At 35.2% G+C, this 24,409-nt stretch overlaps 1 protein-coding gene across 6 annotated transcripts in view; it reads left to right on the top strand.

Annotated features, from left to right (window-relative positions):
* LOC105327032 (FERM domain-containing protein 4A) overlaps positions 1-24,409 on the top strand; it is a 48,778-nt gene that overhangs the window by 22,851 nt on the left and 1,518 nt on the right. For 4 of the 6 annotated variants that reach the window (XM_011427316.4, XM_011427312.4, XM_011427315.4 and 1 more), the window contains exons 4-21: positions 286-378; positions 577-661; positions 1,947-2,026; positions 2,797-2,880; positions 6,715-6,780; positions 7,583-7,640; positions 8,367-8,453; positions 9,560-9,636; positions 10,099-10,203; positions 11,023-11,164; positions 11,578-11,728; positions 15,244-15,380; positions 15,628-15,744; positions 16,023-16,169; positions 16,479-16,560; positions 20,336-20,397; positions 20,731-20,834; positions 21,100-22,440. In XM_011427316.4, coding sequence (XP_011425618.3) covers positions 286-378; positions 577-661; positions 1,947-2,026; positions 2,797-2,880; positions 6,715-6,780; positions 7,583-7,640; positions 8,367-8,453; positions 9,560-9,636; positions 10,099-10,203; positions 11,023-11,164; positions 11,578-11,728; positions 15,244-15,380; positions 15,628-15,744; positions 16,023-16,169; positions 16,479-16,560; positions 20,336-20,397; positions 20,731-20,834; positions 21,100-22,440 — 3,018 coding nt within the window. The remainder of the gene's footprint in view (positions 1-285; positions 379-576; positions 662-1,946; positions 2,027-2,796; positions 2,881-6,714; positions 6,781-7,582; positions 7,641-8,366; positions 8,454-9,559; positions 9,637-10,098; positions 10,204-11,022; positions 11,165-11,577; positions 11,729-15,243; positions 15,381-15,627; positions 15,745-16,022; positions 16,170-16,478; positions 16,561-20,335; positions 20,398-20,730; positions 20,835-21,099; positions 22,441-24,409) is intronic. The other 2 variants (XM_011427317.4, XM_011427313.4) reach the window with 2 other exon arrangements.

Here is a 24,409-nt window from a genome sequence, read left to right as displayed (position 1 = left end):
TAACTATTCATTCTTGCTCTAGATCATTTTCACGCAGTTTGACAAGCATACAGCCATTGCTTTTTGAGCAGTTGTATGGTCTTTTAATTGACCAGCCAAACTAAAGCTGCATTAACCTGCATGATATGAAAGGCACTTGTTTTTTATTGGCTGAACTCTATTGTAAATCATTATGGAACGTTTGAGTTAACAAGTACATGTACTCAATACATGGTAGTTGGCCTCCGCTGTGTTTGGATATAGGGACCGCATTGTTTACTAACCCCGACTGTTCTCTATTTGTAGCGGGCATCAGAATTGGCTGAATTTAGACAAGAGAGTTTTAGAACACGACTTCGCTCGCAGAGCTGGAACACTGATTCTAATTTTTGCTGTTAGGTGAGAAAGAGTACTAATTATTTACTTAAATATAAACTCTTATTATGAACTGGCAAACAATGATGTGATCGTGTTTGATTTCTGTAAGGAATGGTTGGAATTCTCTCAATATTGCTGTATATCTGTACAGCTGTATGTATCGCTATTGTTGTAATTATTTATCCTCGGTAAACTGGTCTCTGAATGGCTTATTGACAGGTTCTATGTGGAGAGTATAGCCTCACTTAGAGATATCCAGACTGTTGAAGTTTTTTTCTTGAACGCCAAGCAAGCAATATTTAAGGTGAGTACATTTTTACGTACTGTCAGTAATTATTTAATGCTCGGAATGATTAATGAACTTGTTACTGTCGTACTGTTTTTAGAAACTCCCAACTCCTAATGCAGCTATAGTAAAGTCCCACTACGAATATACACTTTTTATATGCACTAGATATTGCATTACTGAGTTGAACTGGGATATTTTTCCCGGAGAGCTAAATGTACTTGGAAGTGCATAAAAATCATATGTTATCAAGAAAAGTTCTTAATCATCATATTTCCTTTGGCTGTTGGTCAGTATACAATTATTAATACAGACTTGCGTTAGCCGAGGAGGATTAAGTACATGTAATTGTAATGAGCAGCAGGTCTTTCCCAGACAGTCTGAATTTGTAACAAATCCTTCACAGATTACATGCTCACTCAATCAATCACCCGGTGTAATGGAACATGAAATGGTTAAACCATCTGCAACTTGATCATGTCTGCATTTTCTCACAATCTAGGGCTTTTAAGTCTTGTGTCATTATGCTTTCAAAATGTGAGTGCTAGTCAGAGTTTATTTGTTGAAAATGTCAAAAGTTAGTCATTTTTGAAAAGGACGTGTGAAAATTCTAAAAAAAATTGTTGTATGTGCATTAGCATATAGAATGTTGATTGTTTATGAAATCATGTGGATATAGTCTACTACATGCGAATGCTTATTAAATATAACTAAGCCTATTGAATAACATTGGTCAAGCTGAAAACAAAATCTTTCAAATTTAACACCTTCAGCTTCAGTCTATTTTAATATCCAAGGTTCTGAATCAAAAGCTTTCTCTCATTGGAATCCTGTCTGCATTTTATTGATTCTGAAGCACATGGGATTCTTCACCCAAACCTGTTTATGATCCTCTGTTGATATGATTAACAACAATTTTTCTTTGTTTTTTTGTTCATGAAGTAAATTCCTATGGATGGTTGACGTTGTTTCACAGTCCAGGTTTTTCTTGTATGTTCCTTATCTGTACATCTACCACAGCAGGTTCAAAACAGGCACCAGAACTATTGCAGGGTTGTGTGAACATGCATTCAGTTTATCTTGTAAACACATAAAGAAATGTTACAGGGTTTTTACAGCCTGTTTTGTAACAGACAGAAAAGCAGTAATTGTTGAAAATTTCGATGTGCAAGCTTGTAGAGTAGTTCGGTCTGGTATTATTGAGTAAGACAAGTGATGTGTTTATGAATGTTTATGTGCTAGAATTAATCTTGATGCTACGAGTTGAGTAAAGTAAAAAGTCTTGTGTGCTTTTTTCTTTCAGGGACAGATAGAGTGTGACAGTGAGACTGTGTTTGAGTTGGCGGCTCTAGTATTACAAGTCACCCACGGAGATTTCACGAGGTAAGGGGGGCTACTCTGTTCAAGCATCACAAAAAGGGCCCATCAGTCGGAAAATTTACATCTCTTTATTTAATGAAGATTATTACTCATGACTGCTAAGTGTATATTCGATACTAGAAAATTCCTGTAAGTAAGGAATACAGTGTACTTTTATTTGTAATTGGATGAAGCTCTTTTGATGTAAAGTTTAGTCCTGTGAAAGATTTTTTTTTGTTTTGGTTTACAGAAATGTTTGATCCCTGAGTTGGTTAACCAGTTGTGTTAAACAGCAGTTTCCTAACTTTTGTGTGATAGTCTTATTTTTTCTCACAAACTAAATCAAATAATCTTTTATACATGTTAATAATTTTATTGGCAATCTGTATCATAAATTTCAAAACAGAGACCCTGAAAATGTATTGATGTGTATTTTGAGAATATAGGTTATATTTTCTGAAAATTACAAATTTCTGTTTTCAAAGCAGAGGTAATCGTTAGATCTGACATTTGAATCTACATCAAACAAATGTAATCAGAGGGTGAGAAGATAGCTGCTTATTTCTCTAAGAATTAACCGCAAGAATTAGGGGTCCCTGCTTCAGCGCTCTGTGGGAGGTGACCCATAGTGCCGCCACCTAACCCTAGCAAAATAAAGCAGGGGGGACAGAGTTTAATCCTATCCCACAGCTGTTTAGACCCTTATCCTTTTGAAAGAACCTCATCCTTTTGCCTCTTGCTTCATATGAAGTTGAATTGTCTTGATTTTTTAACAAATTGTGTTGGTTTTTCAGTGAGGAGAATGCCAAAAATGACTTAAAGAAGCTTCCTGTAATTCCAACCTACATCCTCAGAGAGCACCCATCTATACAGTATTGGTAAGTACCACGTAATAAAGTCTAAAAATATTGTGTGAGTGACGCTCAAATTTGACTCTAAAATATTGATCACATGGTATAAAACTGCAGTCATGGGGATGGTAATGAGTTTGTGTGAGCCATTCAATGGATGGCTGAATCCTCAGTGTAACAAATTCCTGTATTGTAAACTGTCAGAATTAAAAAAAAAAAAGGTGCATACAAAGTGTTTGCAGAAGGAGAGAGGATGGGGAGGATTTCCAAGGTCGGCCGATGAATATTGATTGGCGGTGTTTAGTGTTGGTGTTTTATGGAGAGCGGGGAGAACAGGAAAGGCTTGATGATCGCAGGGTGTCTCCACCACTTGTGGAGAGTCATCACGGCTAATTACTGCAGATTTCTGGAGGAAAATCAATTTCTGGAGCTGCATAAATTGATGTGTCATAGACTTGCATAAGGTGATTGGAGATCTTGATTGTGCAAGTCTCTACAACAGTTTCTGTTCCGTTGTGTATAGAAATGTTCTCTACTGATTCTGACCTCCAGTGTGTGCTGATACATGCCTTACTATAATTAACAAGTCTCTCCAGAAAAAAGATAATATAAGGATGGGGAAAATAAACATAGGGATTCCTTCAGGTAAAGTTAGAAAATATAGCTGATATTGTCTTTCTTATAAATTGTTTGCCAACTTCTATTTTAAGAAGAATTGTGTGCAGATTAAAGAAATGGCCATGGAACATACTTTTAAAGTGCACATTGAATGCTAGGTGAAATAGCTGCATTTTGTAACTCCATGAGACAGATATGATCTTTTAAAACTGACATTATTGATGAAACAATCCCCTTTTTGTCACTCTAGTATAGAACAGATCTACTTGGGTCAATAAAGGAAGTATGATACAATAGGAGGAGGGGACGGGCAGGGACCCCCTGCTGTCTCTGTTTACCTGGGACAAGATTTCTGATAAGTGGCTCGATTTTGACCCCACAGGGGGTGAGAGTGGCATGTGGCCCTCTGACCCACAGTGGAATGACTAGGCGCCTTTGTATTGTGACATTTTCATCACTTATTGATTTAGACTGATTTCTACATTTTTATGGTACATTGGGTAATTAGTGATACCTGCTATGTGACGATTATGCCCCCAGTGGCAATAAATAGAGATACTATTAATACGATCAGGTGCGATTATTACCTACATGGTCGAGGGTTCTTGATACCATGTATGTGACAGTTGTTTCCTTGTAGTCAAATCAATGTAAAACATTTTTATTGCCCTGAAAATGAAATTTTCTCTGCTGCAAACTGTAAAATGTCCATCAACATATATTACTTACATAAAATCTTGAATTTTCCTTCATTCTGCACAAAGTTCAATCTTATCAAGTGCTTTTTCACTTTTCGTCTGTGCTTCATTTGATAAATCTGAAATGGGTCTTGGCAGATTGCATTTTAAAGCTTAAAAAAGTAATTGAATAATATTTACATGCTCTGTTATCGGATACAGCGTTTCCCATTCAGAGTTTGACTGTATTAAGATAAGGAATCGGTGCTCCTTCAATAACAGTCTGAGAAAAGGAATAGATCTCTCTTTGTGGGAGGTTGGGTTTGGTCTCCTGTCATCATCATCATCACATATTCTTTGCATGTATTCCCCAATTAAGCTTATGGCATATTTCCTTCTTCTTCATCTTTTTTTTTGGCCATTGTATTATGTTATAATTTAATTTTAAGAGCTCTTCTGTCCCAATCTAATATTTTTTAAACAGACTACTTGAGTTATTTAAATTTTCATAACAAATGTTGTGTAATATTCACACATTTGATACATTAAAGAAATCATTAACTTTCAGCTCATTCAAATGCAATGTCATTGCAGTGTGATGAAGCCCAAGATAAGCTGACTAGAAATTTTATTTGAACAGAAAAAATATTTTTCTTGGAGGGAAGGGGGGGGGGGATTACCATTTCCATTCAAACACATCTGCTCTCCAGGATTCTTGGTCTTTGAAAATCTGAATGAAGATATTAGCCAGAGGGAAGCAGGGTTTCTAACATTTCCTGTGTAATTTCCAGGCCAGGCAGGTGTGTGAAGTGTTTTCTAAGTGTCATACTTACTGTTCTAAGGGGGAGGAAGGCAGATGAGAGTTAGGTAAGATTGCTGGTAGATAAATGACATGGGAAGCATTGGAGGCCTACAAATTGGCCATCAACACACATCTGGAGGCTTTGAGAAAAAAAGTCTTAAACTCCATCTTTTAAATAAAATAAAAAAAATAAGCCAACAGTTTGAAGTAGAGAATTTCAATTATCAGTTCAAGCAGGGTTTCTGAGTTTGGAGCTATCTTTTTTAGAGATCTGCTGATTTCCTCTGTTATATCAGCGGAATCAAAGGAGAATTTGTGGGTCAGATCAGTGGAAGCACGGGTGAAGTCAGCTCTGATAGTGGTCCCCGGCTCTAATAGTTGCTGTATGCCAGCAGTGAATGCATTGTACCAATAAATCCACAGCAACGTGAGGAGTAGTTGTATAGAATGTGTTTTGTCAAAACAAGTGTCCCATGCATTCAGAAGAACTGTATTTGTGTTGGAGATTTGATCAGTCGACTACTTTTGTTAGCTGTTAACGTAGGTGTGTTGTTGAAGAACATCTTCCTGCCCCGGGGCACCACTGGGTCGTAGATCAGGTGTGTAATCGCATTCCTTCAATATCGGCAGGTAATAATTAGCTTTGATCACTCGACAGATACCGACTTGTAATCTGTAAAATGTCTGAATTTGTCCTCTGCGACATAATTTGTGTGTAATATTCCCTGGAAGGATAGCTTACAAAATTTACATTACCGGTATATCAGTTCAGCGATTTAAGTGTGAAACTTATGCTGATTTGAAATACATGGTGAAGACTGGAGGTCGGAAACAAGGTAAAAGGATTTGTGCATGTTTTGGGGTTAGAATTTAAAACAACAGAAGATAGTGTCTATTGCTGAGAGGTGTTTTGTTTAGATGGATTTTTACCTTGGGCTTCTCATTGTTGTTTTTGATAATGGATTATACATGATATGTACCTGTGTACTGCCCGCTTTAAAGGAAGTGTAATGATGCCTGAATTCATAATACCGCCATAGAGGTTGTTCTAGGATAGAAAGTTGACTTTGATATTTTGTGTGGAATTATCAGAACTTTCTGGTGTGAAGGTATTTTCCTATTTCACAGTCCTGAATTCTTTCTTCAAGTTGGATTATTGATGTTCACTTGCATGTTGAACTTGTGGTCATTGCCGTGTTTTAACTTGAATTCTTTGTTCATGCTTTGGTACAGAATGTTTAAGTACTCCCCTGTTGTTTATCTATCATTAAGCTGTCACCATTGTGAAATGTTTACTTTCAGTAACTTGAAGATTCTTTTTATTTTGCGATGCTCTTTACCTGTCTCGGACATCCGATTGGTTCAGTGAATTTTTCGTTACGCCTGTAATTCATTGTTAGCCGATGAGAAGCAATTGTTACTGTTTGTATAGTGTTTTTCTTTCTACAGTCTGTGATGAAATAGGTTTTTATGTCCTTTTAATTCATGCTCATTCTTCTTATAGTCATTTAATTGTCTGAATTCATTGAAATCTCCTATGATAGCAGTATACTTCTAAGGCTTTCACTTAGCTCTGCTTGAAGTGTTCATAAATACAGTCCTGTCTGCATTGTGAACTTATCTTTGATACTTATATTTTTGCTGAATGTTCCAGTTGGTGTGTTGATATATCGGAGATACTTTCATTAGTACTTAATACTGTTGTCAACAGTTTTGTGATAGTCCTAATTAATACATTAATTGTGTGCGTTTTTGTGCTTTCAGTGAGGACAAGGTGATATCTTACTACAAGAAGATCGCTGGCTCAACACGAGGTCTCGCCATTGTCAAGTAAGTCGTCCATATAAGTAAGTGTCGTAGCTCTATTTGTAGTGTTGTCAATTTAAGGAATTAAGTCTTAGAGCTCTATTTTTGGTGTTGTGTATATAAGTAAGGTGTGTAGCCTTATTTCTAGTGTCATCAATTCCACAAGTATTTGAACAGCTGGGTTTTAAAATGTGCTTAAATTTATTTTAATGTACCAGTACTTTTCACCATAGGGGAACAATTCTTTTTATAAATTTTGATACAAAATCAGATTCATTGAGGATTTTGATCATTCATCAATCAAAACTCATTGAGTTCATAGTTGATACTAAAGAATACAAAATACCGGTATCAATTCACACCAAATTCCATTGCACAAGAACTGCATCAAGTAAATGCATGTGTTAAGTATTTTCTGCACAATAACTAGACAATTAGGGGTGTAAGATGGGGAAAGCTTTGCTGAAACAGATTGAACTTGACAGCGGCGAGGAGCTGCATATTTCATGTGAAGAGGAGCATTTAATATTTGTTTGGAACATTGTTTGTTTAAGAAGACATCATAAATTATCTCAGAGAGCAGTAAAGCTCAGCATAGTTTATAAAGATATGGAGCCAAGAATTTTACAATTTATGCGTCTTTGAGGTTTCTTCAAGTATTTTTTTTAACCTGGGTGTATAAATGTCTCCATTAATTGGAATACTGATAGTTTGATCAAAGATTTATGGAGAGAATTTGCAGTTTTGTAAAATTTCACATTAATTCTTGTGTAAATGCTGCTGTTGCGGAATGATTAAATGACAGTTTATTTTTCCTTCATTTCAGTTATCTCTCTATTGTTGAAAGTCTGCCAACTTACGGAACCCATTACTATGAAGTCAAGGTATATTTTTGAAATTATCACAGTAATGTTTACAATAATCTTTTAATTGATTTTTAAGGATAAAACAATTTTCTTAATCTGAAAAATCCTGACATGCAGTCGTTTGATAAACACATAAGTATGATGCTGCTACTGATGCTAGGGGATGATAGTGGCATAGTTTTTGTGAACTGTATTTTACAAGACAGAGTTGTAAGGAATGACAACTGTTGGGTTCATGTCAGCCAATATTGTAGGAAAAAACACCTGATCAAAGCAGCTTGCTTATCACAGCTCAGAGTGTCTGATAGGGCCTTGTATCTTACTGGAGGTGGCTGTTTGATACTTCATCAATCAATGCCTCTCCCCATACATAAAGCATGCATATATAAAGGAGAGAGAGAGAGAGAGAGAGAGAGAGAGAGAGAGAGAGAGAGAGAGAGAGAGAGAGAGAGAGAGGAGAGAGAGAGAGAGGAGAGAGAGAGAGAGAGAGAGAGAGAGAGAGGAGAGAGAGAGGGAGAGAGAGAGAGAGAGAGAGAGAGAGAGAGAGAGAGAGAGAGAGAGAGATTTGTGTAGTCATTAAAAATATCAGTAACAGCTGGTAAGGAAGAATTTGAATAACCTCTCTAGACTCCTGTGGTCCACTGTGTAAGATTAAGTAATCATGTAGAATCTACACTCATCAGTCCACCAGTCTATTCTGGTGCTCATCTGTTGGTCATTTACTGAGGATTGATCTATTTGTAGGATAAGAAGGACCACCCATGGTGGCTGGGACTGAGCTACAAGGGGATAGCAGTGTACGACAAGACAGACAAAACCACCCCCAGAAAGGTAGGGCTCTACTGTGTAATCAAGGGGGCGGGTAGATGATGCCATCTGTGGTAACCTGATTCAATTAAAATCTATTGTAAGGACTTTAAACAAGAGAAACAGTGTGTAAAAGCTCACTGGTTTCAGGAATAACATTATACTTGGTATATTTGACAGGTCAACAGTGTAATATCTTAATTCTAATGGTAATCCTTTATCATCTTCATCAAGATGTCAGGTTATGTAACCAAATTGAAATCATCATGTAATTTGTCCTGATAAGAGTGGTACGGCACAACTCCTTTGATATTTGTGACCCTGAAACTGTACATTTAGATGCTATCAGGATGGCTAGGGATCTTGTTTACTTCTGGGTTGTCTAATCTGTTAATATCTGTAATAATCTGGAGCGAGATGTTAAAACTTAGCCTTGGGCTTTTAATTAAGAGTTAAATTGATTTCAATATACACTTCCTGAATTTAAAATTATCAGGCATTAATGATATTTGTACATGTATTGCAAACCAATGTGAAGTTTTCTCCAAAACCAAGTTCGTAGAAAATATGTCATTTATTTGATTATTTTATAGTTAATTGCTATAAGCTAGCATATATTTGTAAATTGTAATCTACCGCAATGTTCTAATTTTAGAAAAATTTCTGCGAATTGGGTGATAGGCATTTAATTAAAATCCTGAAATTGTTTTATGTATTTTGATTTAACTATTAGTAAATGTCGGAAACAAGTGATAGAATTAATATCATTTTTTAGGGGAAGGGGGGGGGGCTATTTGCATATGAAACAGTATTCAGGCAACATTGAAAGACCTGTTGCAAAGAAATTCTGTCAACACATCTGCACCCATTAATGCACTCTTATATTAATGAAGATAATTAAGTAAATGAATTTCTGTGCTAGCCAATGTCTTGCTAAACAACTTTTACAGATAAAATATGCAAATAGAAGTCTGAATGAACAACCGCGATTATGAATAAAATTAGTGTCAAATTAGACATGCAGAAATGTGTGTGGGTTTCTTGAAATATTAAGCATCAAATGGCAGCAGTTTTTGATCCCATCAGTCACATGTCTGTGGTTCTGACAGGCTGTTTTTGTTATTTTTCAGGTGTTTAATTGGAAGCAGTTAGAAAACCTGTACTATAGGGACAAGAAGTTCTCCATAGAAGTCCACGACACAAAACGGTAGGTAATCTGGGAATCAGGGTGGGGGTGGGGAGGAAAGTGGGGGGGGGGGGGGGGCTGTATCGCCCAGAGCCTTCCTTGTTGTCCAGTATTTTAGAAAATCTGTCTGTTGTTCTAGAAGGTAGAAATACATGTATTAATATAGTATAAAGTATGACTGTATTTTTAGTGCTAGACTTTCTGGAGCTGAACTAAAAGCTTCCATGCAGGCATGATGATTTATAGAGATATTTCTTTTTTTTATATAAAGGCATGTTGATTGATGTTGCAGAATTTCATTGAATTTAAAGTTTTGTTTTTCTGGATTATTCATTTTATCATTCATTTTATTGGATTTTTTTTTTATAAATTATGTACTAATGACCTGATACCATTTTAACATGATACGTCTGAGTCCCCAAAGATAGAGGCATGAGTCGGTTTTATTTGCTGCTTGTAAGATGCGCATGGTTTGTGTTGTAGCATCGTACACACACTCAGCAGTTTTAACTTGTATGAGGACGCCATTCGAGAGCCCCCTGATGAGTTTGATGAACTCTCTGATGCAATATCTGACCCCACGACCCAGTAAGTAAAACATCTCAACCTAAAAGTCTCAGTCAACTCAGCTAAATGACCGTTTTTTATTGATAGAAAAGCACTGGCTTTTTTATCATAAATTTCTATAATTAATTGCAGTAATAAATAAATAATCTTAGAATGTTTAATTTTGATAATCTGTTGTTGATAACTGTGGTAAAATCTGCTTTAGTTGATGACTACTTGTTAAAATTCACTAGAGATGCTTGAGCCCAATTAAACAGTAAGAAATTGTATAATTGGGAAATCAGTGCAGATCTGGAAACTAAAAAATCGGTTGATATTGAAATTCTTCAAGCATAGAATTATCTCACCAAAGGAGCTGAGAATTCCTCGTCCATTAACTAACTGAGCAATTCTTTTTATCTTAGTAGAAGTCTTTTGCTCTGAACCATATATAAATCAAATCGCTGATTTTTTTTTGGTTTTCAATTTAATTCTATTGGAGCCAGTTTAAATCTAATAGAAATACAAAATTAAGTTGTATTGCATTATACCTACTGTGAACAAGTTGTATTAAGAAGTTCAGGTTAATTTTATGTTTGAAAATAGAATTTTACAGCAAGTAAAACAAGATCTTTTGAATGAGGATTAAAAATATGATCCTAAACATTCAACTGATGTCCAGTATAGAGTGACGGTGTGACATTTTGTAATTGTCGTTCAGAAGCATGCTGTTGTGGTGTATTTCTGTTGTTGTTTTGGCTCCTGCTTAGCTTTGTTCAGAACTTTTGGGGTCCATTGATCAGGTCATTCACACGTATTAATGGCTTTTCTGAATTGAAGAAATGACGCTTTCTCTTTCAGAGTCTCAGTGAGTCGCCGGACGTTTGGACCTGGGAACGTTTTAGTCCACGCCTGGTTTGGTGCATCGCCTCAAATAACGAAATGTATCTGGTGTATGGCCGTGGCCCAACATCAGTTTTATCTCGATAGGAAACATAATAAGGTAGGGGCAGACAATCCATACCCCCATATATACACAGACACAAGCCTTCTGTACAAACAAGGAAAATATTTGAAGAATTTTTAGAAAATGTTACACTTAAGAGATACTGTTGACACTGAAAATACATTTTTGAGAAATTGTTTATATTTAGGCATTTATTATTAGGAAAATGTTTTTTTTTCGTCAAACCTTAGTCTCAATTGGTACTAATTTAGCTCTCAATGATTTGAGTGTTCTTGATTTACATAGGAAGTATACGAAGTACCAGGAAATGATCAATAGTATAGTGTTTGATTTTCAATTGTCCTAATATAGCATACTATATAAGAACATACAACAATGCATTTCTAGCATCTTGGGAGATGATCTCGAGATGTCCTGTATGTATATTGCATAAACCATGTTTGTTTCAGCCGTCATTACCTCAGGCTCGCAGTGTCAGTGAGATAGCGGCCGAGTTATCTCGCAGCACATCATCGTTACAAGGATCTCTTGGCTCGGATTCGATAAGTCGCAGCGGGAGTTCTGCAAGTTTACCAAGTCTGACTACATCCAGGTTTGACTGTAAGTCCATATATGTATAGAATATTTGTATACAATGTGTACTAGCTATCTTAAGTAGGTACAGAGCAGGTCTTCCCAATTTCATGGCCACAAAGTAACTCCAATAAATAGACAAAAGGTTTTATTGCTGCAAAGGAAAATTTGCAAAAAAACCAAAAACAAAATATTTTATTTGGAATAAAATAATTTAACCTTACTTTTCTCCATAAATATAAGTATATTAAAACATTTTTCATTAATACATGTATAATGATAAAAAATAAAGATATTCTAAAGGAAAATATTTTTCTAACATATCTTTAAAAAGTCTGAAAGGGCACAAGTCCTAGCTGTTTGTGTGGTAATTAAATGTTTTGTAAATATTTTATAGTAGACAGACAATAATTGAATAAAAATAAGTATTGTATTGTACATTAACTTCTTTCTCATAAAAATAAGTATTGTATAGTAGATTAACTTTTTTCATAAAAGTTAATATTGTATGATAAAATCTTTGGATATGTCAATTAAATTTTGTATAGTAAATTAACTTCATTAGCATAAAAGTAAGCATTTATGATAGAATTTTTGGATACAAGTAAATATTGTACAATAAATTATCTTTTTTTGGATAAAAATAAATAAAATATTGTATATTAAATCAATATGTTTTGAATAAAATTAAACTTTGTAAAGGAAATTAACATGTTTTGAATAAAAGTCAATACAATGTAGTAAATACACATATTTTGTATTGAATTAAATAATTAATTAAATATTAAAGATACTTGTTAATTAATTTAACTATTGATTTTGTTTCTTTGAGATTTAAGTTAAATTGGAAACTTAACTGATAAAGAAAATGAATTAGAATCAAAAGTTAAAACTGTGTGTAAGCTACACCTATTAATAAGCAAAAAGAACCAAAATTGTTTACCTTGTTGGGTGCTAACACCTTATCTCTCTACAGTATTTAGATTCAGTTTTACAGAGTGAAAAACTTCTGTAATATTATAACATATAGAAAACATGGTACCCTATGCCTACATGTATCATTATCACCAAAAGTGGAACTCTTTCAAAAGATTGTGTAAAAATAAATGGAAAACAAGCACTTTGTCACTTAATGATGCAACCCAGGTGTGATAAAGACTCTATTACACCTGATGCTGGCCTTGTGTCACATATTGAAGGTCACTTATAGGTACTAATGTGTTCAGTGGACCATGTCAGGACTGTATCAGGTGAGAAATCTTCAGGGGGCACACTTCTCTCTCACCTGAACCAATGACCCCAGGGAAGGGAGCCTGTCCTAATTAGCCAATTATCTACCTATTACCTACCTCAATACCAACACACACTGTCCTGATTGACTTCTAATTGACTGAGATTTGAGGACATTAGGTAGCAAGTGTTTGTATTGCCACCCTCTACCTGTCTGTACAAACAAGAGTTAATGGCTGTGTTGTTTTGGGACTTGGGGCAGTGCTAGACTCTGGTGCTGTGTATATATAACCCCCTACTGCCTCCATGGCTGATCAGAGCATTTCCACAGCTTGGCATCTACTCTTCATTACCACAGCTCCTAATTAAGTCCTCACAGTCACTTTGTAGTGGAGATAATTTGGAGACTTTGATGACCTGCTATTGTTTTGGGGTTGTGACCTTTGAGTTTGAACTGTCAGTATGAAACATAGTTCGTTCATGATGGACAGAAGCATGATGTGTATCGACAACTCTGCCTTCTATGACATGTCACTGTGTAAGTATATAGATAGTTTGTCTGTGTGTTGGTTAGTTGTAGGTGAACAGAACTCAGTCACTGAGATTGGTTCAGTTCTTGATTAGTTGTTCATGTATTGAATTTAGTTACTTGAGTGTGTATATGTATACTAGTGACTGAATCATTTGAGTACTTCTTATTGATATAAAACCATCCTTATACAGCTAGAGTATAAATATAGGGGTAAAAGCTGTCATGTTTCTAAATAACATGATATTTATAAACTAAGTTAAAGAGACAAATACTAGTCACTTAGGTCAAGGAATCTTTTATTTTCCATTCATTTATTTCTTACAAACAAGGATAAAATACCAGATCGCATCTGATTTTTTTCATATCAGTGCTACTACACAAAATTATGTGGGTGAAAAAAAGATTAACTATAACTCATGAAAACAATATAGTATATAACATTGTAAAGAGGTCAAGGGATCTTAAAATATATATTCAAATCTTATTTTTTTTTAATTTCAAAATTTGCTGATAAAGAAATTTATTTAAAGTTATAAATAAGTTGAATGTTCATTTTTCCCAACATTGTTTTATAATCACTTGGGTTTAATATTTTTAAAAAATTTTATTCATTCAAATATTAAAATGCCTAAGGCATTGACTAAATGGTCAGTTTTAATGGATTTAAGTTCTTTTAAGCTTAACATCTTCAAAGACTAAACATTCATCCATCAAAGGAACTAAACAAGTAGATTTATTTTTAATGGTTTCTTCAAGATAAAAATCTTAATGTAATATGTTTAACACTAATGTGATTTTAAAACCTGCCCTTAATCATATTGAACATTGCATGTTATTTGTCATTGAATTATCAAAGGAGTTTAATTAGCCACACCTGTGAATTTACCTATTTATATGTGTACTTGTCCCCAGGTGTCAAAAAAGGTGTCAGTAAAATAACACTGCATATTGAATAATTAGTCTTTAATTGATGTTAAGAAGTTTGAAATTAAGTTATCTCTTTGATATATTTAGATATGACAGCAGTGTTATCTATCAATTAAGTTTTAAAAATACTTTTAATTAATTGCTAAGCATTTATAAAACTGTTTAAGAGTTGAAGTACAGTTACAATGAAATATAAAAAGTTGATATAATTCTTGGAAAGCCATTCAGTTAGACTGACTGCATATTGAGGTTTATAATCTAATCAAAAGTAATAACTGTTAAACCATCTAAATATTGATAATTTTTATTTAAAAGCACAACTATAGTTTGTTTACACAGAAAAATTTCACCCCATTCTAGACATTAGCCCACTTAATTTGTCTGGGAAAAATCTTTCTGTAATAAAGTTTATAACACAGGAATCATAAAAAACAAAAACAACAGGGGCTCCATGCTGTGGCTTGTTTATATTGGACTGTCTGTGGAGTCCCCCAGTAATGGTGTTTATAGTAGGAAATAAGGGATCAAAGGAATCAGGTGATGGTATTAATCTGCTTAACAGAGATTAAAGGAGGATTAAAACTCATAAGAGTGGTGTGTGAAACTTGGCAGTAATTCACTAGACTGCTTAGATAGGGAGTAGTTATGAACACATGTTAGGAAGGAAGTATTAGGTATGTGGATGTCAGGTTCCATGTCGGAGTCAGAAATCTATGTAACCTGTACAGCACGTGGTCAAATATATGTAAAACTGGATAGATAAGAAATTCAAGAAGTGTGTATTATTCTTTTTTTTTATGTGAAGAGTATGATTATTATATTTTATTAATTTCTTGACCTTTGTTCTTTTCAGTGAATTGTGACCCCAGTGTTGAGACTGTGAAAGCTCAGAGAGAGATGTACACAGCACTAAAGGCCCGAAAGGAGGCCTTAGAGGAGGCGGTCAACAAGAAGTTGGAGGAACTAAAGCAGCTCTGTATACAAGAGGGGGTAAGTGTCAAAGATTAAATGTTAAAGTTAAAAGTCTTCTGACATTTCCTACAAAATGTTAAAATCAGAAAATTTATTAAATGCCAAAAAATAAATATGAAAAGTCAACATGCAAGAAATTCAGTGTCTTAATTTAAATTTAAAAGACCAAAATGTTAATGCTTTAGACCAAACTTTTAAATGCAACATTGAAAATTTATATGACAGAATTTTTATGATGCTAATGACATCTTTTGTTGATTTGTAGGAGCTGACTGGTTGTCTGCCCTTGGACTACCCCCAGCAGTCTGGGGAGCCCCTCCCGACTATCAGGAAGAGAGTGGGAACCGCCTTCTCCCTGGCCTCCAAGGTTTCAGACAACAAGGTAAGGAATACATCAAGCATGCACTAAGTATTGTTCCATTAAGATTCAGACTACATTCTGAAGAAAAAAATGGAAAGATGATTGTATTCCTTTAAAGGCATTTCAGGAAATAGATATGACTGTTAAAAACATCTATGATTATAGTTCTAAATGTTAGTTGCATAAAGTATTTGTAAAACATATTTGTAGATTTTTATTAAGACATACTAGTGAAGTAATGCAACATTTTTAGTTAGTAATGCTGTAGTTGTACTTATTTCATTTGTTGACTTTTACAGACTGACGATGTTCTGTCTAACCTGGAGCTGGAGTACGAACTCCAGAAGCAGATCACCAGCGCCGCCAAGAAGCTGTCCCAGGACAAGTCGGTCAGCAAGTACGTCCGCAAGCAGCGGCGCCAGTCTCTCCACAGGGCCCAGGCCAAGGTAACCACACATACACACATGTACTCATTACATAACGTATTTAATTTACAGATGTCAAAAAGGATTTGGTACAAGTTATACAACATAGATAGTCCTCACCTAATGATACATAAAAAAATGTAAATGATGATATCAGCAGAACTTGATAAATGTGAAAAGCAAAATCTCTTACAATTATTGTAATATGAACAGCTGATGAATAGTACAATTAGATTGATAATGATTAATAAGAAAATTATTGCATATTCTTCTTTTTGAAAGATTTTGATAATTTTAATGTTGTACTAATGAATTCTGTTTGTATTTCAGCTGAAAGAGATGGAGAAGAAACTGTGTGATACCAAGGGTGACAAGGGTCACTTCCTGCCATCAGGGGTGCCATCGTTCGATGGTATGTACAGTGTAGTTAATCAGAGCATAGTAGAGAAAGAGTACGACTTAGATCAGTGTCTTTCTAACACCTTCTGTGACGACATGCTGCTGGCCGAGAAGCGTCGAGGGAAGCGATCCGTAACGTCCCGCCTCTACAAGTCCTTCCGGGAGCGGTACTCCGTCAGAGGTCGCCTCAACAAGTCCTACCTCGACAACCCCGACCGCCACAACAACAACAGCATCCTGGAGGCCTCCTTCTTTGTCAGATCCACCCGTGAGAAAACACGATCTCTCAACCGCACCGTGCATCCTGTGTTGGAAATTCCCAAAGTTACGCCTGTGTTGAAGTCGTCGTCTTCTTCAGGGTCGACTAACTCCGCCACCTCCTCTGCCTCCTCTGGATACCACTCCATTCCGTCCCCCACTCGGGCTTCCTGGCAGTCGTACCAGTATGAGAAGATGTGCCATGAACTGACCGAGAAACCACACGTGGAAAGTCAGGTCTAGCCCCACCGTTTTATCCGGGATCCATCCCCCCTTATTTATTGTGTGCTTTAATGTGGCAGCTTTCTGTGTTAAATTTATTTGTTGTTTTAACCAGACAGAAAATGTCTTTTCAATAGTGCAAAGGGAGTACAGTGGCTTGTTGATCAATTACAAGGGAGATAACTTGTGATCTCAAAAGAACCCTCAAAGCATCATCAAAAAAATCATATCCATTATATTTATATGTGCATGTGTATGTGTGTGTGCTTGTCATGTAATCACATAATCATGCTTTGTGTGTGCTTCATTTATCATTTGTTTGCATATTATGAGCATCAAGGACTTACCATGAACTTTCAAATTGTCAATGTGATTGACAGAAACTTTGAAAATTTATGAAAAGTGATTGTCATAATATGTGTTCATTGTGTGTTGGTTCAACCATTGTCTCATTTGGCATTGTTTTGTTCCTATGCTTTGCTTCTAGTTATTATTCCCTTCTGTTATTTTCACTGATGCTCCCTCATCTTTTGTTTTACCAATAAATGTTTTATAATAATCTCATTTTCATTTTGTTGGCTTTTGCGTTCTGCAATAACAGCTTAGTGTGCATTATCTGATTATCACCTTGAAGCAGCAAGCACTGCTACCTATAAAGCTTTCTAGGTCACTAGTAATTTATCATCAAAGACATTCTCTGCCTCCCATGAAAAGAATTTAATCAGAGATTTTAAAAATGCTCAAACATTGAAAAGATTAAAAAACAGCAAAAATCCTAAAATCTATAGCCATATTTATTTGACAAGGATAAGAAAAATGTGAAAATTTAAAGAATTCAATAATTTAATAATATTAATGAGAATATTTACAATTGAAATCTTTGATATGAATAATGAAAATATCTTTATAATTGAATCACACACATTCTTTAATTTTGTTGCAAGAGTTTCTAATCTCTGCAATATTCATTTCAGTCATAAGACATTTGCAGAAAAGCAAACAAATAGACATATGATAGAATCAAGTATCTTTTATCCAGTTATGATGTCAGACACAAATACAGCAGATTGACAATAGGAAGTACCTTGGTTTGAACTGAATTCACACAAAACTCACCTCATTATAATTTGCATAATTCTAAGCCTATGGATTAAGTCATTGTTGCCATTGAGAGGATGGAAACAGTGCCCTTGAGCTAATCTCGATTCTGATACCACCCCATCCACTTTAAACTTTAACACAGTAAAACTAAAACAATATGACCCTGGAAAAATCCAGATATCCCAGGAGTGTAGGGTATTCGCAATTTAAAGCTTTTAAATTGCCTTTCTGAAATTCTTAAATATTTATATTAATATACATGTAATTCATAATTAATATAATCAGGATCACAGCTATACAGTGAAACAGGTGAAACACTTTTCTAGAAAGATGTAAAAATTGTCAATTTTAATTTGCCTATTTATTTGAAATTGCTAAACACATCAAATATTCTAGAATGTTGCCATATTTCCACAAATAAGGGTTAAGGGGTGAAATAAGTATATAATGACTAGAAAAAGAATTAGGATTTAGGAGGAATTAGACACATTGAGATACTAGCAGTTGATACAGATGAAAGTACAGCATTTTGAAGATAAACCAGTATTCACTTCATGTATATCAAAACTTTGAAATATTTAACTGGTGTATGAAATTAAAAAAAAACCCCAGAGGGACTTTGCCTCAAACCTGCTGATTGCTGCTGGTTAAGAATATTGTAGGATAAACCATACTGTGAAAACATTTTATGATTCATGGTAAAGGAAATTCTCCACAAAATGGCATTTTTTTTTATTTATAAAGAAAGGACATTTTACCCATTCAAGTGGTGACAAGATTACTTGGACAAAATAAATTCTCTGAATTTCAAATCATTTAGACTTAGTACTAAAATGAAACAAATTTGAAGTTAATTTTCTGTACTAAAATGAAACAAATTTGAAGTTAATTTTCTGTTTTTTTTACATAGGTAAAACAATTCATCCTTGTTTTTAGGGCACATTGACTTGAACTTCTGAAAATTTCAAACATTTGTGTTAATTAGGGTATCTCAGAGTTGAAAGGTAATCTTTGATAGGTGATCGGCCACTTATGAAAACATCAGGCAGGTGGCCGTACCCTTTGAATGTTGATTTTCAAATTCCTCTCAAACATTTACACATTTCCCTGATAAAAAAAAAATGCTTAAAAGCCCAAGTTCTTTGAATCACACAGCAAATCTGCCAAAAATTTTTAAAAAAAGATTAAATTTCAAAGAAAGAGCTGTAAGTGTTTCACAGATCATAGAAATAGTCAGACAACGTGGCTTCGAGGGATGCAAAAATTGTCCTGGAATTTGGATGCCATGTATAAGTGAGCAAAAAGTGGGGAGACTGGGAGAGGATCAGCATTAAAAAGATGCAGCGGAGGATTTGAATTGACTTTTATATTGCAAGGAAGTTCTGGATGAAAGGATCCGCTTGTACCTACCTCGGAATTTTCAGCTTCTCGGTTTCAGCAGCAAAAACATTTTCTTTTTTGATTGCTTCTTTGGTCAGAGAGAGAGTGTGTGTGTGTTACTTTAATTTCTTAAACTTTGAAGCAACATCTCTATTTTCTTTCTCTATCATGCAATGGATGAATTCAATGTGACGGATTGTAAATGTGATCAGGGTTTTAGTTTGTTAGCATTTCATTTGTATTTTTTGTCCTTTATTACATTTCTTTGTTCTGTATACTTCTTTTCAATGCAGTACATTCTTGATCTGAAAATGATACATTATATAAATAGTGCCTGTTTGGGAGGGTAACAGTTGAAATTGACACCCCGAGAAAACCATTGTCAACCGACGCGAAGCGGAGGTTGACAATGGTTTTCGAGGGGTGTCAATTTCAACTGTTATCCTCCCAAACAGGCACTATTTATTTTGTTATACTGAATGTCTTTTTTAAAATTTTTAAGAAAATTTTACTGCTTTTATATAGGAATAACGTGAATTCTACAGCGAACCGTACGCGCATAATTTTCGCGCATGTAACATTTTTTAATGTTACCCGTTGCCAAGTGCGTTGCTAACGCTGAGGGTAATAGTAAATATTATTAACTGCGTCTTAACCAATCAGATTTCAGTATTTAACATGAAAGTATAACAATAATATATATTCAATCTATAGCATTTTTAGATGGTTTAATCTTTGAATAATGTTTGCAATACATGGTTAATGCCAGTCAAATCTATTTGTTGTTGTTCTCATTCAAAGAATAACTTGTGTGAACTTTGTTGTAGGATCTAACTCGAGTCTACAGGACACCACCTCCCCAGAACTACCCCCCAGACGGAGAATCGATGTAAGTCTAGTTTGACAGTTTAATTTTGTCGAACAAGAAACAAAACTGTAAAAACTGTTAACCAAGTATAATTCATTTATAGAAGGATACATTAGAATGTGTCATATAGAATTGCTGGTAAATAAGAAATAGAAATCACAGGGCTTGAGGGGCCAAGCCTGTTTTAAAATTAATTTCACTGTAACCATAAATAAATTTATTTATGGTTACATAGAAATTAAATTAATGTTAAAACAGACTTGGCCCCTGTGATAGAAATAAAGCATTTTAAGGCTAATTATGTAGGTAACATTGTTTTGTTGCTGTAGTTTTATCTGGGATCTCTACTTTCAGCCTTCCGGTGAGGGTAAACCCCGACAGATCACCATTTATAGGTCAGCCACAGCCAGGGAACTGTCCCCGACATCTCCACCCCCTCTCAGCCCCACCCTCAGCAGGTCAGTACCCTTCAAATGACCTTGAATAGTAATTTCATATTGTATTGAAAATAGATAAGATAATAATTATTTAATAAAGTATTACTATCATCTTACTTAATTGTTGCTTTGGAGAGAAAAAGAAAAGAGAGAGAGAGACTTTAAAGGCAATTTCTGATTTCTTTCATTTTCATGTAGTGGTTGGATTTAATCTATTCCATGAACTCAATATGGATTGAGTTGAATTTATCTTATAGCTTAAAAGGTTTTCTGATGTCTTTTTCAGTCCACAGCTGAATACTCTGAACCAAAACAACACCTATAGGAACCACATTTTCCCGCCTCCTCTGAGCAGTCGGAGCGCGTCGTCTGGTAGCAACATGTCCAGCCAATCAGAATACGAGAACGTGAAACGTTACGAGAAGGGCAGCCAGGACAGTGGCTTTAGCTCCAACAATAACATGTATAACATAAATACGCAGAGGACCTCACATTACGAGAGCACTGATGAAATCAAGACTCCCACTAATCCAGATTTCAGTGAAAATGTGACTGCAGGGTATGGTAAATCTGATTTACATGTGCCTCCCAAATACGAAGATTACCGCAAACCAATTCCTCAGGGACACTACGGAAGTTTGGAGCGGAATATTCGACGTCGCGACCGCTGGTCATACAGAGACAGACAACTCAGTGATAGTGACGGTACTGTCTTACCTGACCTTGAACCTTCTAAATTTGGAAGCAAGAGGAATTCTCAGTCGGAGTATGACCTAGTGTCAACAAGAAGTAGTGTGATAGAAGTACCTGTGAAACATGAAGAAACTGGTACACCAAAACACCAAAGACACAAATCGGCCCCATGGGAAGACTCAGCATTCACAGAGCCGTCTCCGATCATACAGAGTCCTGATCAGCAGGAGAACAGTTTTGAAAACAATTGTTACAGCCCTCGGTTACATGAGGGCTCCTTCTTTGGAAGCAAAGGACCAAATTCTGTGAATGACCAAAGTTTTTACCCGGGGAGATCAGACTCTCCACACTATACCAAACAGTCTAATGCTGTAGTGACAGTGACCAAAATTCAGCCTCATCGGAACGTGGAGGTGATCTCAAAACCTTTTGAAATGTCGGACTTTTATAAGTACAGTGAGAAAATGCGGCGGCAGCGGTATATAGAGCAGTACCAGCAGCAGCTGATTGGAGGATCCCGCTGTAGCTCCCCCTCCCAGCAATCGACCGACTCAGGGGGAGAGAACTCCTTCTCAGGTTCAAACTCGTCTTTTGCTAACCCTCCTTCGTCATCATTACATACGAGTCCTTCTCATTCTCTATCCTCTGTTTCCTGTCGTCCCGGGCCGGGCTCTCCTGCAGCCCACCGGGGCTCTCCATTCATGTCACACAAGCGTGAAATCGACCAATCGTACGACTCCCCCCCACTTGGCTCCTCCCGATTCGAGGCCGTCAAAGAACATAGTTCTCATGTGCAATATACCATGCAGACTCCCAGTGGTACAAGAGTGTACAAATCTGTCCAAACTAAACACACTCACTATCAGCCTCTGACCCCCCAAAAGTGTGACCCCCTATCCCGCAATCAGGCCTCAACTCCCAGGACCCACAACAGGTGAGAGAGAGAGCCCTGAGGTTGTCATGGTTACCATTCAGTTTGTTTACTGTTTCCATGGAGATTACTGATGTATTTTATGTAATTTATTTACCTAATTGCAATGCTAATTTTAACTGTTTTCTCAAACTAATTACTCAAGTATTCTTAAAAGTGTGGCACATTTAAAACACATTCTACATTTTATCTTGAGCATTTTTTAAATTTGATTTGTATATTAAATGTGGTTTTAATTTTTCCCTCACCCATATAAACTGTATGAAAATTGTATTATTAATAAGTGTACTCACATTATGTTGATCAAATCAATTCTCTGAAGATACGTTCATCTCATTGAGTAATAAACTGAAGTCGTAGACTCTTGAAATATGATTCATTGAAAGTGTTTAACAGTATATAGCAGATTGTTTACATAATTAAAATGGTTGAATGAAGTGTATATGGGCATAATTGACGTCAAACTTAATGATTTTATTTTTGTAGAACATTTTTGAATATTTTTTATTGATTTTTTTTTATCTCTTAGCTCATTTGTCTTTATTTTTGGTATGGAGAAAGTGTTGTGAAAAGAAAAGAAAGATAACTGTTTTATTATCAGAGATTTTAATGCTAGACTAGTGTTTTATGTGAGGTCATATGATTCTAATGATGAGAGAGAGAGAGAGAGAGAGAGAGAGAGAGAGAGAGAGAGAGAGAGATTTCTTATGCTGAGTGATATAGATGTATGTTGTGCGATATTGTGTATGTTGTACATGGCCCGTTTGGCTGGAGTTTAATGGAAAAAAAAGTACGAAAAATTCAATAAAGAAATTACAAGTAACCTGATTGTCTGTATCATTGTGCATGACACCAAGATATAATCTCAAGTAAGTCATCTGTATGACAATACGAGAAAACCAACATCATCATGCAAGAAACAGAACTGCAGTGCAAACTGGTGATAAAAGAAAACAAAGATGGAGGGTGATCTTTTTATGCATGAGTTTATTTTTTTTAGCCCAATTTTGTTGTTTGTGGAATGTTTTGCAGATTCAAGGTAGCTTTCAAATATTGTTTCATAGTATGAACATGAAATATTGTATAACAATCTACTTTCACTTTCTATATATCATAGTCAATGTGTTATGTTGGCATGATGTTTTACTTATGTACACACTGATGAACACTATGATATTCGGCATGTTGTAATATATTTTTATTTTTTAATCTTTGCCTAATTTTTATAACCTGCTGTTCTGAATGACCTGGCTTCAAGACCATAAAATGTGAACAGACTTATAATAAGTATAAGAATTTTAATATCTTGCATCATTTTCAACAAAAATACTTAAAAGTTGAATGCTTGAATACATTACAAATGCAAACACGTTATGAAAACTATGTTTTATTGACAAAACCTATATGATATTATTCTAGTTGAAATTTTCATTCAAGTCTGTTCTCAATTTATGGTTTTGTGCCCTAAATAACGAGTTATGCCCTGCTTAGTCACTATTTTATTTATTGGACACCTAATGCTCACGATTGAATGTGTTTTCAGCATGTCAATTTTTTTTCTGATAATTTTTGCCACACTGTTAGGAAATGTTTATCGTTGCTTAGTTACATCACAATCTCCATGGTTACAGTTGCTAGGCTGATGCATGTCCTACTAATCAGCATATATCATGTCTAACTTTGTTTCATATTCAGAACTCCTTTACTTTAGCTGTATATCTGTGTCGTATTTTAATTTTTCTTTGAGTAGCAAACACTGATAATGTTGTCGCTTCACATTATGCATTATCGTTTATTTATATTCATTTTTTAATTGTACCAAGATAGCTTTCTAAGCGTTTCTAGAGATTGACCCAGTATTGAAAATAAGTTACGTGTACCATGAATATCTGAATGTAAATCGTAAGAAAACCCATGGAGTAGACTACACCCTGAATATAATTACTGTGACAGAATTTTACGCCCTCAAGTC

Source organism: Magallana gigas, chromosome 4 (genome assembly GCF_963853765.1).
Source record: "Magallana gigas chromosome 4, xbMagGiga1.1, whole genome shotgun sequence".
NCBI classification, from domain to species: Eukaryota; Metazoa; Mollusca; class Bivalvia; order Ostreida; family Ostreidae; genus Magallana; species Magallana gigas.
Note: the sequence above shows the minus strand (reverse complement) of the source record. Positions and strands in the feature narration are given on the sequence as shown.